General features: G+C 55.3%; 1 protein-coding gene and 1 non-coding gene across 2 annotated transcripts in view; one reads left to right on the top strand and one right to left on the bottom strand.

Annotated features, from left to right (window-relative positions):
* RYR1 (ryanodine receptor 1) overlaps positions 1-16,239 on the top strand; it is a 118,099-nt gene extending 101,860 nt beyond the window's left edge. The window contains 16 exon segments of the mRNA XM_032611825.1: positions 2,326-3,138; positions 3,880-3,932; positions 4,534-4,687; positions 5,707-5,793; positions 6,936-7,187; positions 8,051-8,181; positions 10,200-10,242; positions 11,392-11,522; positions 11,624-11,684; positions 12,069-12,215; positions 12,679-12,813; positions 14,802-14,958; positions 15,376-15,440; positions 15,531-15,631; positions 15,809-15,860; positions 16,008-16,239. Of these exon segments, the coding sequence (XP_032467716.1) occupies positions 2,326-3,138; positions 3,880-3,932; positions 4,534-4,687; positions 5,707-5,793; positions 6,936-7,187; positions 8,051-8,181; positions 10,200-10,242; positions 11,392-11,522; positions 11,624-11,684; positions 12,069-12,215; positions 12,679-12,813; positions 14,802-14,958; positions 15,376-15,440; positions 15,531-15,631; positions 15,809-15,860; positions 16,008-16,103 (2,478 nt within the window). The 3' untranslated portion in view covers positions 16,104-16,239.
* Positions 13,422-13,494, bottom strand: TRNAE-CUC. The gene has a single exon. It is a non-coding gene; the product is annotated as a tRNA-Glu (tRNA).
* Positions 16,240-16,281: the final 42 nt, after the last annotated feature.

Here is a 16,281-nt window from a genome sequence, read left to right as displayed (position 1 = left end):
CCTGGTTCTCCCATGCCCACCTCGTGCAGACTCGGCATGGACATATACCCTTATACATGCAGCAGCGTCTGTGGGCCCTCACTGTGGCTGCTCGCACACCACGCCTGCCACTTGCACACTCACCCCGGGAGCTCTTATAATCCTGATGCGACCACACCCACACTCTTGTACTTGAACCCACGTGGTTACACACACCTTGCTCACCTTACCAGCAGCCCCTGGTATGCCCTCTCTCGGCCCTGGCCTGCCCATGCCCACTCTTTTGCACACGCACCGTGGGGGCTCTAGGGTGCCCTGATGACTGGCATTTTGTGCCCCCAAATGCCCTCTGAGTTCCTAGCACACAATACCCTTCCCACTTATGCTGGGCCCACGTGTGCGTGCACCTCTCTTGCACACTCACTCTGAGGATGCCAGTGTGCATTCCTGCAGCCCTGGCATGCCATATGGTTGCCCGCCCTCACTCATTCACCCACACATGTCCTGGCACACCCATGCTCATTCATGAGCACTTGGACAACCCTCACCAACTCACCCACAAGAGCCCCTGCGTGTCCTTGGTGGCCAGGCCTACTCCTTGACCTGATGTGCCCCGAATATGCCCAGCCTACCAGTGTTTGAATGCCCCTTACACACTCACTTGCTCCAAAGTACGCTCACGTAGCCCTGGCACACCCCCAGCCCACCTCACACACTTAGCCTGCATGTGGTTCCCGTCCCCCATTCTCTCACCCTCCCATGTGCCCCTCACGTACGCTCGGCCCCTGGTCCTGCCCCTGCTGTCCAGGTGGCCCTCCTGCCCGCACTCACGGTGCACGCCGAGCCTGCGTGCTCCTTACCTGCCCCTTGCACTCCCACTTCCCTTTTACTCCTCAGATGCCCCCAGGCACCTGCACACTCCCCCCACTTGCTCTTGCACACCCTTCCCACCTTAACACTCACAGTTCATGAGACTTGCACTCCCATCATCTCCTCAACACCTGGGCCCCTTGAGTCTCCTCCTCAGTGACACCTGGCTCACGCACGCCCGGGCTTGTGTCCTACCCTGAGCCCTGCCCTCACGTTCTGGGCCCTCTTACACTGACTCCCGGGTCCTCTTGCACACTCATCCTGCCGCACATGCACTGACCATATGAATTGCAGACCCCTCCCACGTTTACACTCCCCACCCGCGGTTTCACCCAGGCCCTTGCATGCCTCTGCCCCATACGCCCATGTCCGCCGAGCACTGAGCCGGGCACAGTCACATTCTCCCCATGTCCTCCCATGCCGCCACGCCCTCCTCACACCGATTCCTCCCTTAGTCCCGGCGCCCTCTCACAAGGCTCTTGCACGTCGGCCCTTTCACATACTCCACCGGAACGCCCAAGGTTTTGCACACTCACCTGTGTCCCTCGGGGCACCACCGTATACCCATCCTCCTCTGCAATCTGGCGTAAAAGCCGTTGCATCGTCCTTGCACCCGGGACGTCTGCACGTCCCTGCATCTGCAGGAAGCCCTGGTTCACCACTGGCCCTTCACACTCTAGTACACCCTGTGGGAGCTCCGCCCCTCACGTGCACCCCACGTGCACACTCTTTCTGTTAGTGTTATTCCTCCAAACACCCACTTCCTCCTGCTCACTCCTTCCCATTCCCACGTTCTCCTACCGGTCCGGAGTCCATGTCTGCCTGCGTGGCCCTCTAGCGCTCACGCAGCAGTACCACAACAGCAGGCACTATATGGCGTTTGGTAGGTGCCAGGCACTGTTCTAATCGCTCAGCATCTATTAACTCATTTAATCCTCACGCCAGCCCTTTTATGCGTGGGTCCTACTATTACTCCCCGATTTACATAAGGGGAAACCGACGGCCAGAGCGTTAAGTCTAACTCAGTGGCAGAATTGGCGTTCGAACCCAGGCAGGCTGGCTGCAGAACCTTTGCCCTCAACCACTATGCTCAGTCTGTCGAAGCCAAGAACATCGATCCTGGAACCAGCTTGCTGGGAGTTCGAATCCTACACCTGCCACCTCTCAGCTGCATCACCCCGGACACGTGACTTTCTGGGCTTCCATTTCCTCATCTGTAAAATGGGGATATCGGCCCCTACTTCTAGGATGGTTTGTGCGGATTTAATGAGATACTATACATAAAATGCTGGATACAGGGCCTAGCCTTGCTGAGGTTCTTACAAGTGCACCTACAGCGAGCGCTATATAGGTTCGCTTTCAAAAATAAAAAAGACGATGCTTAGAACAGCGGCGAACACGCGTGGCTGCCACCGCTGTTGTCCCAAGTCCCCGCTGACGGCGCCCCCATCACTTCCCCTCCGCCCCGCGCTTCAGGTGAAGGAGTCGAAGCGTCAGTTCATCTTCGACGTGGTGAACGAGGGCGGCGAGTCGGAGAAGATGGAGCTCTTCGTGAGCTTCTGCGAGGACACCATCTTCGAGATGCAGATCGCCGCGCAGATCTCGGAGACCGAGGGCGGGCCGGGGGAGGACGACGACGAGGGCGCGGGCGCGGCGGAGGCTGGCGCCGAGGGCGCAGAGGAGGCCGCGGTGGGGCCCGAGGGCGTGGCGGGGACGGCGGCGGCGGGCGCGACGGCGCGGCTGGCGGCGGCGGCGGGTCGGGCCCTGCGGGGCCTCAGCTACCGCAGCCTGCGGCGGCGCGTGCGGCGGCTGCGGCGGCTGACGGCGCGCGAGGCCGCGACGGCCGTGGCCGCGCTGCTCTGGGGGGCGCTGGCGCGCGCGGGGTCGGCGGCGGCGGGGGCGGCGGCGGGCGCGCTGCGCCTGCTCTGGGGCTCGCTCTTCGGCGGCGGCCTGGTGGAGGGCGCCAAGAAGGTGACGATGACCGAGCTCCTGGCGGGCATGCCCGACCCCACGGGCGACGAGGTGCACGGCGAGCAGCCGGCCGGGCCCGGAGGCGACGTGGACGGCGAGGGTGCGGGCGAAGGCGCGGGCGACTCCGCGGAGGGCGCGGGCGACGAGGAGGCGGCGGCGCAGGAGGTCGGCCCAGGAGGCCCCGACGGGACTGTGGCCGTGGCCGAGGATGGTCCCTTCCGGCCCGAAGGGGCCGGCGGCCTCGGGGACATGGGTGACACGACGCCGGCGGAGCCGCCCACGCCCGAGGGCTCCCCCATCATCAAGAGGAAGCTGGGGGTGAGAGCGCGGGCTGGGGCTTCAGGGTTTTGGAGAGATTGGGGTAGGAGGCAGGGTGAGAGAGGGAAAGAGAGACAAATAGAGGTTGGAGAGCGGTGCACAGAGAGAGGAAAAGGGCGGAGAGAGGGCCTGAGAGATACGCAGAGACAAAGAGAGACACACTGAGAGATGGACGCAGAGATGGAGACCTGGAGGAAGTCTCCCGGTGAAGAGGGTAGTGATTCTGGGAGAGACAGGAAAAAGTGTCTGGAGCCAGAAAGAGCAAGAGACCCAGAGACCAAATTAGAGGAGAAGCAGGACCAAGAACTAAAAAGACCCAAGATAGGGTCAGAGACACTGGGAAAGACCCTCAGAGATACAGGCGGTTGTAGGGAATTAAGTAGTCCACGTGACAGAGGCCCCTAAAGCATCCTCAGGCCCTCAGTGCAATAAGTGCCATGGGGGTGCGGTTGTCAAGGTGATGGAAGGTTGTCAAGGTGATGGAAGGCCATGAGGGGAGAAGAGCTCCACTTGGAGCCAGGCTGACTCTGCACGGTGCTTTAGCCAAGGTACTCCACTTCTCTGAGCCTCAGTTTCCCCTCTGTAAAATGAGAATTATGATCCCTCTTCTGGGGGGTGGGGTGGGGGAGTAAAACTTAGATTGCCCAGGAGAAAGGGCCAGAAAGGGACACAGAGAGGAATAGGCAGGTCTGAGAGGCGCTTGGGGTGCAGGCTCAGCCCTGATACTTGCCCTGCCGCCAGGTGGATGGAGAGGAAGAGGAGGTGCCTCCAGAGCCGGAGCCTGAGAAAGCCGAGTGAGTGGCCTTGGGTCCAAGGGGCCCAGCCCCTATCACTGCCTCCCTCCTGGACTAGAAGCCTCCTGAGGTCAGGGCCTGAGGATGTCCTGTTCACTCTGGGACCTCAGCATCACCCATCCCAGGCCCAGGCCCAGAGGAGGGCCTCTGTGAAAGGCAGTAGAGAAATGAACGCTCCTCTCTTAACCTGCAAGCCTTTCTACCAGCCGTTCCCTCCGCCTGTAAAACCTTCTCCTGCGCTTCGTCTCAGCCTTCCTCCTCCTTCCCATCTTGGCTCACATGGCTCCTTCTCTGGGAAGCCGACCTTGACATGCCCCCTAAGTTGAAGAGGTGTCTCCTCTGGGCTCCCATAAGCCCCTGAGCTACCCTCGTCCCCACCCCCCGACCACTCCGGGCTGCCACTGTCTGGTGACGGGTCTGTACCCCCATTGGACTGGAGCCCCATGGGGACAGGGCTGGAAGTTGTCTCACCACTGTGTCCCCAGCACCATCTAGACCTGGACCAGGCATGGGGTGGGCCCCTGCTCATGGCTTTGAATGAATGAATGAATGAATGCATTTCCCAGGTACCTGCTCACTCTTTTTGTGTCCTGCCCTGCAGTGCTGAGAATGGGGAGAAGAAAGAAGTCCCCGAACCCCCACCAGAACCCCCCAAGAAGACAGCTCCTCCTCTCCCCCCTCCAAAGAAGGAGGGGGCTGGAGGCGGGGACCTGGAATTCTGGGGAGAACTGGAAGTACAGAGGGTGAAGTTCTTGGTGAGGACCCAGCAAGGGCACCTTGAAGCCTCCTCTCCCAGAAAACATTCACACCACGTCTCCCCCAACCCTGTCCTTGAGCCCACCTGGGCCAGGCTCATCTCTGTGGGGAAGTCGATATGGGCAGACAGCAGAGACGTCCCCAGACAGAGCAGGACCTGGGCACAGGGCAGCATTTTCAGGTGGTCCCCACTTGGCTCCTCGGCCTCTCCCTGCTCACAGTCCTTATTCCAGCCTCCCCGCGTTTGCGCACCTGGGGCCACCGGCCTCAGCTTCCCACCCCCATCCTCTATCCAGAGCTAAATCCTACTGAGGCCATGGCTCTGTTCCTCCCACCGTGGCCTATTTCTTGGCTCTCAGCCTTCAGGAAGGAGCTGCCACACCAGCCCCAGTTCCTCCTGTGGGGGGAGAATTCATCTCCTCATCCACGCCCGGAAGAAGGGAGTTCGGGGTCCATGGCTCCATCTGTCCTATCTCCTCTCCAGGCCAGCCTGACATGAGGGGCTGAGGGAAACATGTTGGACAGAGGGTGGTTTAGTGAGGATTTGGGGAAAGCATGGGGGATGGAGAGAAAAAGAGGAAGGGAGAGGTGGAAGTAGATGTCTTCTGCCTGGGATAAAGCAGACAGGGTACCCTCACCCGGGAAGCAGCATGGCAGAGTGGTTGGGAGTGTGGACTCTGTAGCTGGACCGCCTGGCTTCAAAGCCCAGGTCTGCCACTTCTTGGCTACGTAACCTTGGACAAGACAGCTCACCACCCTGAGCCTCCATTTCCTCATCCAGAAAGTGGACATATCAGCAGTACCTACTTCATAGGGTTGTGGTGAGAATTAAACAGTTTCACGTATATAAAGCTCTTAGCCCAGGCCTTGGTATACAATAAGCACTCAATAAATGGGAGGTTGTGGGACCAGATATTAAGGACCCCGGTGCTTGGGTTGTGTGTGAATGTTGGGATAAATTCTCCCGGGAAGCAAGTGGACCGTGAGCTCTGTCTTTTTCTTTCTCTCCTCATCTTAGAACTACCTCTCCCGGAACTTTTACACTCTGCGATTCCTTGCCCTCTTCTTGGCATTTGCCATCAACTTCATCCTGCTGTTTTATAAGGTGCTGATCAAGAGGGGCCGGGAGGATCAGGCGCTTACCTGGGCTGTGGGGCGGCAGGCTCAGCCCCTAACGGGTTCCCAGGGCCCTTGCAGTTCACCAGGGACAAGGTGTTGGGCTCAGGGTCCCCAGGAAGGTTCAGGCTGAACACCTGGAGCTTAAGACCCCTGTGGTGGTGAGTATGTGTGTCTGGGTCCATCTGGAACAGATGCCTGAGTGCCCTGTGGGAGTTAGTGCAGGGAATCAGTCCTGGGTTCCACGCTCAGCTCTGCCACTGGCCAGCCCTGTGCCCCTGGGTGCAGGCCTTCCCCTCTCTGCAGCACCCGCTGATTCGGTTACATCTCTTTGTTCTCACATAAGCTAAAGAGAAATTTGTGGGGAGGAGGAAATGGGCAGCTCATGGAAGAGGAGGAGAGGGCTATGAAGCAGGCCTCCCAAAGGACAAAGGGACCCTCGGGGTCTTGCGCGAGACCTAGATAACAGGACAGAGGGGCAGTCTAGCAGAATGGTCAGAGCATGGCTTCTGTAGGATCAGAGTCTGGCTCCACCACTCACTGGCTGCATGATGTTAGGCAAAGTTCTTAACCTTTCTGTGCCTTAATTTCCTCATCTGTAATATGGGATAATAACAGAGCCTACATCTTAGAGCTGTGGGAATTAGAAGAGGATTAACATGAGGAATTCCCTGGCGGTCCAGTGGTTAGGACTCCACGCTTTCACTGCTGAAGGCGCGGATTCAGTCCCTAATCAGGGAACTAAGATCCTGCAAGATGTGTGAGGCCCAGCCAAAAAAAAAAAAAAAGAGGACTGATGTATGTAAAGCACTCAGAATAGTACCTGACAAAAAAGGTGCTGTATAAATAAATGACAGCTACTACTAATTTTAGTATTAGTGTTAAAAGTAGTCTCTTTAGGGCTGCACTATCAAGATGAATCAACTCTGTTTTCAGTCCTCCTGTCACTCGGTTCAATAGTCAGATTCCCAGGACAGAATCTGATTTGCTAGCTAGGGTCCTGGGCCCACCCCTTGATCTTGATGGACAGTCCTGCAGAGACTGTATCTGACGAGGGCCCAGTTTTGGGTGTGGCAGACCAGGTAACAGGACACCGGGTCCCCACCCTGTCTGACGTCTGTCCCCCTTTAGGTCTCAGACTCTCCACCGGGGGAGGATGAGATGGAGAGCTCAGCAGCTGGGGACCTGTCAGGAGCAGGGTCAGGTGGAGGCTCTGGCTGGGGCTCGGGGGCCGGAGAGGAAGCAGAGGGCGACGAGGATGAGAACATGGTGTACTACTTCCTGGAGGAGAGCACGGGCTACATGGAACCCGCCTTGCGTTGCTTAAGCCTTCTGCATACGCTGGTGGCCTTTCTCTGCATCATTGGCTACAACTGTCTCAAGGTGGGCCATGACCACAGCCTTGGGGCTGGGGCATGTGTATGTGCGCATGCACGCGTGTGCCCGTGTGTGTGTGTGTGGAGGGGATGTGTGCCGGGGCACTGGCTGAGAGGACCTGGGGCAGGGGCTGGGGCATCTAACACAGTGATTAGGACAGAGGGGCGTCTAGGGTTGGGGTAAGGCTGGGGGACAGAGTACAGGATTGGGGTCTTTAGCAAGGGTGATATTCAAACTGGGAACTGATACAGGTTGCAGCTGAGGAGATGGGTCCTGTGACGATGTTAATTTCTGCATCAAGAAGCAAAATTTGTCATTCGGGAATATTTATTTTCTACATGTTGGTCAGTTGGTGAATTCATATCTGGGAGGGTCTGTGGGCCTCAGACATAACACGGGTGCCAACAGGGGGATGTGGATTCTGACATCAACTATGCCTGAAGCTTGTGATGGCCCGTAAGGTGTATTACGAAAACTTCAGTATGGGTTCCATGAGAACTGACTGTTCAGCAAATCTTGATACTTTACAATTGGACGAACAGAGCTCTTTTGGCTTAGAACTTTTACAAGTGCTGTCCCCTCTGCCTGGAATGCTCTGCCCCACTTCCACCTCCTTTCACCTGCCTGTTTTATTCCTCCTCCTTCCCTTGGGAGGCCCCAGGCTGCAGCAGGTGCCCGTTCTGGGCTCTCCCGGGTTTTTTCCTCATCCCAGCCCTGACCCTCTGACCGCATTTTCCCACTACTACCCTGATTACACTGGGAAAGCTCCTCTGATGTGGGGTCTCACAAAGGCTCCAGCAAGATGTCCTAGCTCCTGCCGAGGCTGTGGTCTCTTGACACCCACCCCTTTGCCTCCCTGCATGATCTAGGTGCCCCTGGTGATCTTTAAGCGGGAGAAGGAACTGGCCCGGAAGCTGGAGTTTGACGGCCTCTACATCACAGAGCAGCCTGAAGACGATGACGTGAAGGGGCAGTGGGACCGGCTGGTGCTCAACACTCCGTAAGGGCCCAGCCCCAGCCTCGTGGTGGGTTGGGGACGCAGAGCTGGGTTTCCACTCCAGTCCCAGCCCAGGCCTCAAAAGGCCAGAGTTCCAGTCACTGCCCGTCCTGACTCATTCTCCCCAAGCCTTTGTCTTCCTCTTAGTAATACAGACAAATTTCCCCTGCATTAAAGTACCTCTGGGGTTGCTGCTGACACATGGGGATTCCTGGGCCCCATCCCTGGGGATTCTGGTTCAGTGAATCTGAGGTGGCACCCAGGAACCTGCATTTTAAACTCTGTCCCCACGCGGGATTCTCACCAGGTGCCATGAGTGGGAAATATATGAAATCACTTGGTTTTCAAACTGAGCCCAGAGAGGAAATGAGGGTTGTGAGGGCAACGTGGTGGGACTCTGGACCCCCAAAGTACACTCCCAGCCCATTCCGTTTTCCCCCAGGTCAAGTCCCATCTTATTTGTTCATACAGCGGGGCTGCATCCTTAGAGGGAGGCATGTCTAGAGTAAGAACACCAGGTCAGGTTGGAACCCTGGGTTGGCCACACTGTAGCTGGGAATTCTTGGTCCAGTCACTGGGCCTCTCTGGGCCTCAGTTTCCTTATCTGTAAAGTGGGGATATATAATAGCATCGACCTCACAAGGACCTTGTGACAGTGAAATGAGTTAATGTAGTTTCTGGGGCAGTGTAAGCTCTAGGTAAGGGTTGGAAGTCATTTTCTTTTTTCTTTTAATGAAGACACTTTTTTTTTTTTTTTTTGCATCAGGTCTTAGTTGCGGCATGCAGAATCTTTGTTGAGGTACACATGCAGGATCTTTTGTTTCCGAGAGCAGGCTTTTCCTTGTGGCGCACGGGCTCCAGGGCACGAGGGCTCGGTAGTTTGTGGCATGCAGGCTCTCTCGTTGAGGCGCACGGGTTCAGTAGCTGTGGCGTGCGGGCTTAGCTGTGGCGTGCAGGCTTAGTTGCCCCGTGGCATGTGGGATCTTCCCGGACCAGGGATAGAACCCACGTCCCCTGCATTGGAAGGCGGATTCTTTACCACTGAACCACCAGGGAAGTCCCGGAAGTTATTTTCTTATGGGGTCCTGCCTAGTGAAGTGGTGCAAGGAGAGAGAGAGGCCATACCAGGGACATCCTATACTCTCATTGTCACCATCAAAGACACATTTAACTTACACACATTCAAGTACACATGCTTAAGAGAGAGAGAGAGACACCTATTTAAAATGGTGTCTGCCCAAGACCTTGAATTCTAAATACCATTTCCCGTGACAAGGAACCAAACTCCTTAGAGAAGTGGCAGATTTTTCAGGGCTGGGTCGGGGAAGTGTAAGATGAGCCTGGATTATCTTGTTATGCCAGAAAGCAAGGGTGTGCTCACTGAAAAATGGTGACATGCTGAAAGGACCCTGCTGCCAGCTTAGAAGGGGCTCCCCGTGGACAAATCAAGGACAGTTTGAGCGTTGATAAGGATAGGAAGTGCCACAAATTGAAACACACATCAAATAGGCCTAAATCCATGGATTCATAATAAATCTCCACTTCACCCCCGACCCCACCCCCAGCAAAACTCATTGGCCCACCTTTGCAGGATGTTGGGACATCAACTCATCAATTAGAAAACTGGTAAATAAAGGGCCAGAATCATCAAATAAAATTAAACAGTGTGAGGAAGCACCCGGGAACCGGAGCAGGGCCAGGCTGCTGGTCCCGACTCCTCCCCACCTGAGTGCAGTTCTGGGGTCTTTGCACATCCCAGCTCCGAATGCGAGCCGCCTGCCTCACCTGGGCTCCCAACAACAGCAGCCGGGGAGGGCGGGGTAAGAGTTGACCTTGGGCAAAAGTCACCTGGCCTGGAGTCTTTAGAGCCTGACCCTGAGTGAGATGTGACCCCCCCCCCCGTCTCCTGTGAGAAAAGCATTGGAATTCCAACCCCCCCCCCCCACCCCCCCCGCCCCGGCCTGGCTGGTGGCTCCTGTTCCCTCCTACCCTGATGTCTTGTGGCTTCTTTCTCTTGGCAGGTCTTTCCCCAGCAACTACTGGGACAAATTTGTCAAGCGGAAGGTGAGAGGACGTGGATGGGGAGGTGGAAGGGCCTCCCGGGCTGGGTTCCTTGCTGCCACCAGGCCATCCAAACCCCGTCAAGCACTTGCTTCATGTGTGACCTTGGGCAAGAGGCTTTGACTGTCTGAGGAGCACCTCCGATTACCAGTCTGGAAGTGAGCATGCCAGTCACCCCTCCCGCTCTGTAACGAGACGACACGTGTAACAAGCACAGCACGGTGCCTGGCGCAGAGTAAATACTCTGAATATTAGTTTTGAGGGAGGAAGTAAGGCATCCTATTTTCAGCACACAGACTCTGGTGCTCGATTGTCTGCTTTTCTATTCCTAGTGGGGTCAACCTTTCTGTGCCTCAGTTTCCCTCATATTCAAAGTGAAGTAATAAGGGCCAACCCCACCAGGTTGTTGTAAAGGTTATATGACCTACTACATGAGCAGTATCTGGCACATAGGAAAACATTCAGTTACAATCATTCAGTCACTCAACAAATGTTTCTTGAGCACCTACTGTGTGCCAGGACCTGTTTTAGGGACCTGGAATCCAAGGAGTAAACACATTTGCACCCTCCTAGAGGAGGAACACATTTATAGCATTCAGGTGGTGATAAGTGCTGTAGAAGAAAAAAGCCCCGCGGAGGGGTGGGGAGTGCGTGGGTGTTGGCCCAGACAGGTTGCTCTTTCATGCAGGGTGATCAGGAGGTGAGGGAGTGAGGCAGGTGGGAATCTGGGGGAAGGGTGTCCTGGGCAGGGGGAACGGCCAGTGCAAAGGTCCTGGGGGAGGAATGTGCCTGGTATATTTGAGGAGCTGTGAGGAGGCCAGTGTGGCTGGAGCAGAGTGAGTGAGGGGGTGAGTGGGAGGAGATGAATTCATAGATGATGGGTTGGGGACGCCAGTTATATAGGATTCCTTGCCTACCTGCCTAATAATAATAAATTATCCCAATTAATTTGGCTATTGAGTAAACTGGACCTTTATCACTTTGGGACCTTCCCCCTGAGGATCTGAAGAAAGCTCTGGCCCTTCTCCCCAGAAAAATGCACCCCCAATCTCTCACACAAAGTTCAGAGTGTCCCCAGACACCCCCAACCATGCAGGCTATGACCTTCCCCACCCTAGTTGTGTCTACACGGCCCTATGCTCCCCTGCGTAGGTCTTGGACAAGCACGGGGACATCTTTGGGAGGGAGCGGATCGCCGAGCTCCTGGGCATGGATCTGGCCACGCTGGAGATCACAGCCCACAATGAGCGCAAGCCTGAACCACCACCGGGGCTGCTCACCTGGTGAGCCAGGGGTGACCCTGCACAGGCCTGGGACAGGCAGGGGAGGTGGCCAGGGTCTGACCCCCCAGCATCTGGCCATCCCTCTTCCCTCCACCCTACAGGCTCATGTCCATCGATATCAAGTACCAGATCTGGAAGTTTGGGGTCATCTTCACAGACAATGTGAGGGGGGCCCTGTGGGGGGGGAGGGGCCTGCAGGAGAAGGGCCCGAGGGCGTCGGGTGCCCCACCCCAGGTATCCCTGACCAGGGGCTGACTCCTGACCCCTGTGCACCTCTGACCCGCCCAAGGCTCCTTACCACCCAGAACACTCTTGAATTCCCAGACTATGTCCTTCTGTGGAGGGTTCCCCAACTCCCTGCAGAATGGCTTCCCACCCAGAGTGCTCCGTTGTTTTAGAGTTGTTCCTGATCCTTCAAATAATCCCTAGCCAGAGATGGCCCCCTGACCCCCAGAGCGTGCCCAACACTCTCAACTGTTCCCTGGTGCCCAGAGTACTCCTTGACCCTCATGAACGCACGCTGACCCCGGCTCTGTGTGCCCACAGTCTTTCCTGTATCTGGGCTGGTACATGGTGATGTCGCTCCTGGGTCACTACAACAACTTCTTCTTTGCCGCCCACCTCCTGGACATTGCCATGGGGGTCAAGACATTGCGCACCATCCTCTCCTCTGTCACCCACAATGGGAAACAGGTGTGGAGGGGACCTATCTGAGGGCAGTGAGCCTGGAGGGACGAGTCTGGCAGTCTGATGAGGGGTGGAGGGTGAGGGCTGGGCAGGTAGGGTGAGGAGGGGCAAGGCTGGGCGGGCTGAGCCAGGGCGGGTGTGGGTGGTGAGACCCCAGGGGGAAGGCCACCTGGGCCGAACTGGGCCAAGGATAGAGAAGGCTGGGGACTTCCCTGGTGGTCCAGCAGTTAAGGCTCTGCGCTCCCCGTGCAGGGGGCCCGGGTTTGATCCCTGGTCAGGGAACTAGATCCCACATGCTGCAACTAAAGATCATACATGCCTCAACTATAGAGCCCGCGTGCTGCAACTAAGACCCAGCGCAGCCAAATAAATCAATAAATATTAAAAAAAAAAAAAAGGATAGAGAAGGCTGGGCATGGGGGAGGGGCAAGCCCAGAGCGGAGCTGACCAGCCCATTGCCCGTCCCCAGCTGGTGATGACCGTGGGCCTCCTGGCGGTGGTGGTCTACCTGTACACCGTGGTGGCCTTCAACTTCTTCCGCAAGTTCTACAACAAGAGTGAGGATGAGGACGAGCCTGATATGAAGTGTGACGACATGATGACGGTAAGCCCCTCCCCCCAACACTCTTGGAACAAGCTACTGACCATCCCTGACCCTTAGTTTTCCCATCTGTAAAGGGGGCTAGTAATAGAACCTACCTGTAGACTTACTGTGAGGGTTCAGTGAGCTGACACTTGTGAGGTACTTAGAACAATGCTCAATAAATGGTAGCCACTGTTGTAATAGTACTTGAGTTTTTCAAGCTATCCTTATTGGAAGAGTTCTCAGGCATGGTGCCTGACTTACAAGCCATGTGATTTGGGGTTGGCTGCTCAACCTCTCCATCCTCTGGTGTCCTCACCTGTGAAATGGGTGTATAATAACAGTGCCTACATCTTCGGGTTGCTTTTAGGACTCAGTGATGCTCCCTGATCATCTAAGATTTAAAAGTCTTAGAATAGTGCCTGGCAGGTATTAAGGATTCCATAGATGTGAGCTACTATCATCATTATAACGAAGAGTGTCACCCAAAGCATGCTATCCGTGTTTTTATTTTCTCTTCTATTCTAGGAGTGGTGGTCATAACCCAAACTGAGTTGTTGTTTTTTTTTCTAAACTCCATTTTTTTTTTTTTTTTTTTTGCCCTTACCGCACGGCTTGTAGGATCTTAGTTCCCTGACCAGGGATTGAACCTGGGCCCTTGGCAGTGAGAGTGCAGAGTCCTAACCACTGAACCACCAGGGAGTTCCACTAGACTCCATCTTTATTTTTATTAGACTCCAACTGAACCTTAGCATTTCCTCCACTTGTGAATTTTTTAAACTTTTTATTTATTTATTTTAAAAAATTTGTTTGGCTGCACTGTGCAGCTCGTGAGATCTTAGTTCTTCGACCAGGGATCGAACCTAGACCCTCGGCAGTGAAACCGCAGAGTCCTAACCACTGGACCGCTAGGGAATTCCCCCCAAATTAAGTTTAACCTACTATAGGCATGGGCCACAGTGGAAAGAATCATCCCAGGGCTTTATCTCAGAGATGGCCTGTAATCTGGCACTGTGCTCGCAGGATCCACTCAGGCTGACATTTGAGGCCCCACCAGACCTGGTCTTGCCACTCAGCCTTGTTCCCATCAGTCACTGGTCTTAGCTCTTACCCAAGAGAACTGGGTTCTCTCACTTCCCAGGGACACAGAAAGAACAGTGTAAAGTCTTTCCCAAGTGCCAGGCAGACCACGTCCCTCCCTCTGCTCAGAACCTTCTTGTGGTTTCCCGATTCCTTCACCATGGCTTACAAAGCCAGGGAAAAACCAGCCTGGCCTGAGTCTAACCAGAGTCCTTCTTGCTTTTTGCTCTCTGGCTGCCTGGTCCGCCTTCAGTTCCCCTAAGATCATGTGTTTCCTCCCAACCCAAGCCCTTTGCATCTGACATTCTCTCTTCCTCCCTTCCCTGGCCCTATGTACACACACCCCTTCACTTGATGCTTCACCTTCAACTTAAATGCTGCCTCCTACAGGAAGCCCTCCATTACCATTGGCTGGACCTCATTTATCTCCCTGCTCTTGCCCACAGGAACTCTATTTTCCAGCTTCACTGAACCTCTTTCAGTTCCTCACAAGAGCAAGATGCATTCTTTCCTCCCCAAATGGTGATGAAGCACATGTGGTTTTCTCTGCCTGGAACTCTCTCTCCCACCTAACATTTTCTTCACGTTCCAGCTCACACATGTCCTCTCTTCTAGGAAGCCTTGCCCCATCACCGCAGGCTGGGTCAGGCTTTCAAAGCTTCAACGCTTCCTGTGCTTCCCCCATCTCACCCCTGATTACACTGTGCTTTCACTGTCCTGGCCCTGAGCCCTCCCTGTCACAGCCCTGATCATTTCTGGGCTGTCATTGTCTGATGCCAAGTTTGTGAGCCCTGTGAGAGGAAGGTTCAGGGCTGTCTCAGTCATTGCCATGTGTGCCCTGCTGCAACTAGCCCAGGGCCCTGTAGGTAGTGGGTGAATGTCGAATGATTGAATGCATGACTAATGTGCTTCTCACCCTGCCCCCGCAGTGTTACCTGTTTCACATGTATGTGGGTGTCCGAGCTGGTGGGGGCATTGGGGACGAGATTGAGGACCCAGCAGGCGATGAATACGAGCTGTACCGGGTGGTCTTCGACATCACCTTCTTCTTCTTTGTCATCGTCATCCTGTTGGCCATCATCCAGGGTCAGTGCTTGTCGGGGGTGTGGGAGTGGGGGCTCTGTGCCCAGAGGCAGACTAGCTCATTTAAGAGTGCAGGCCCAGGATCACATCAGCCTGGATTCATATCCTGGCTCTGCCTCTCCCTACTGTGAGACTTTGGGCAAGTCACCACTCTGAGCCTCAGTTTCTCCATCTGTAAAATGGGGGGATTTAATTATACTAGCCTCATCAGGTTGTTGTGAGAATTCAATCAATTCATAGGTGGTAAATGTCTGGCTCATGATAAGTGCTCAATAAATGCTGGGTATTATTATTTTTAGGAAACAGGGTGTGATTAGGGGGATGAGGGTGGGAGGCAGGACTCAGAGGTAGGTAGCCAGAAGAGGAGGGAGTCTGAACTCGGTCAGAGGTTGGGCACTGACTTGCGCCCTGCCACCCCAGGTCTGATCATTGACGCTTTTGGTGAGCTCCGAGACCAGCAAGAGCAAGTGAAGGAAGATATGGAGGTAGGTCACATCTGGGGGGCGACCCAGAGGGATCATGGGACCCTGGGGGGTTGAATGGGCCTTGACTCTGATGTCTCCTGCCATGCACAGACCAAGTGCTTCATCTGTGGTATCGGCAGCGATTACTTTGATTCAACACCGCATGGGTTCGAGACTCACACACTAGAGGAGCACAACCTGGCCAATTACATGTGAGTGTGGGCCCACTGGCCAATCAGGAGGGTGGGGGCGTGGCTGCCGCCAGCCAGGCCGAGATACTGGCCAGTTAGGGGAGGGGGGATGGTGTCCATGTGGGTGGATTCCCAGCCAGCCAATCAGGAGCAAGTAAGGGTGATTGCGACCTGTCTACCGCTGCCTCCCATCCCCAGGTTTTTCCTGATGTATCTGATAAACAAGGACGAGACCGAACACACGGGTCAGGTAAGGGTGTGTTAATGGGACGACAATGGGCAGAGACATGGTGAATTTTAATATAAGGTCCATCAGCAGGTGACAGTAAAAAGCTCACATCAATATGAAGCATTTGAAGGTGTGACCAACCAACCCTTCCCCATCCCCCACCCCTAGGAGTCTTACGTCTGGAAGATGTACCAAGAGAGATGTTGGGATTTCTTCCCGGCTGGCGATTGTTTCCGCAAGCAGTATGAGGACCAGCTTAGCTGAGACACCCCCAGCTGGCCCTTCACCCCCACCTCGAAGGTCCTTATTCTCACAGCAAGCCCCTTAGCCCCCAAATCCCTCCCCGCAAGGCGGCTGGGGGAGGGTGACCATGTACTGGCAAAATAAAGTCTGTGCTACGCCCCTGACATCATTGTGCTGGATTGTTGACATTGGGGGGTAG

This window comes from Phocoena sinus, chromosome 19 (genome assembly GCF_008692025.1).
Source record: "Phocoena sinus isolate mPhoSin1 chromosome 19, mPhoSin1.pri, whole genome shotgun sequence".
In the NCBI taxonomy this organism is placed as follows: domain Eukaryota; kingdom Metazoa; phylum Chordata; class Mammalia; order Artiodactyla; family Phocoenidae; genus Phocoena; species Phocoena sinus.
Note: the sequence above shows the minus strand (reverse complement) of the source record. Positions and strands in the feature narration are given on the sequence as shown.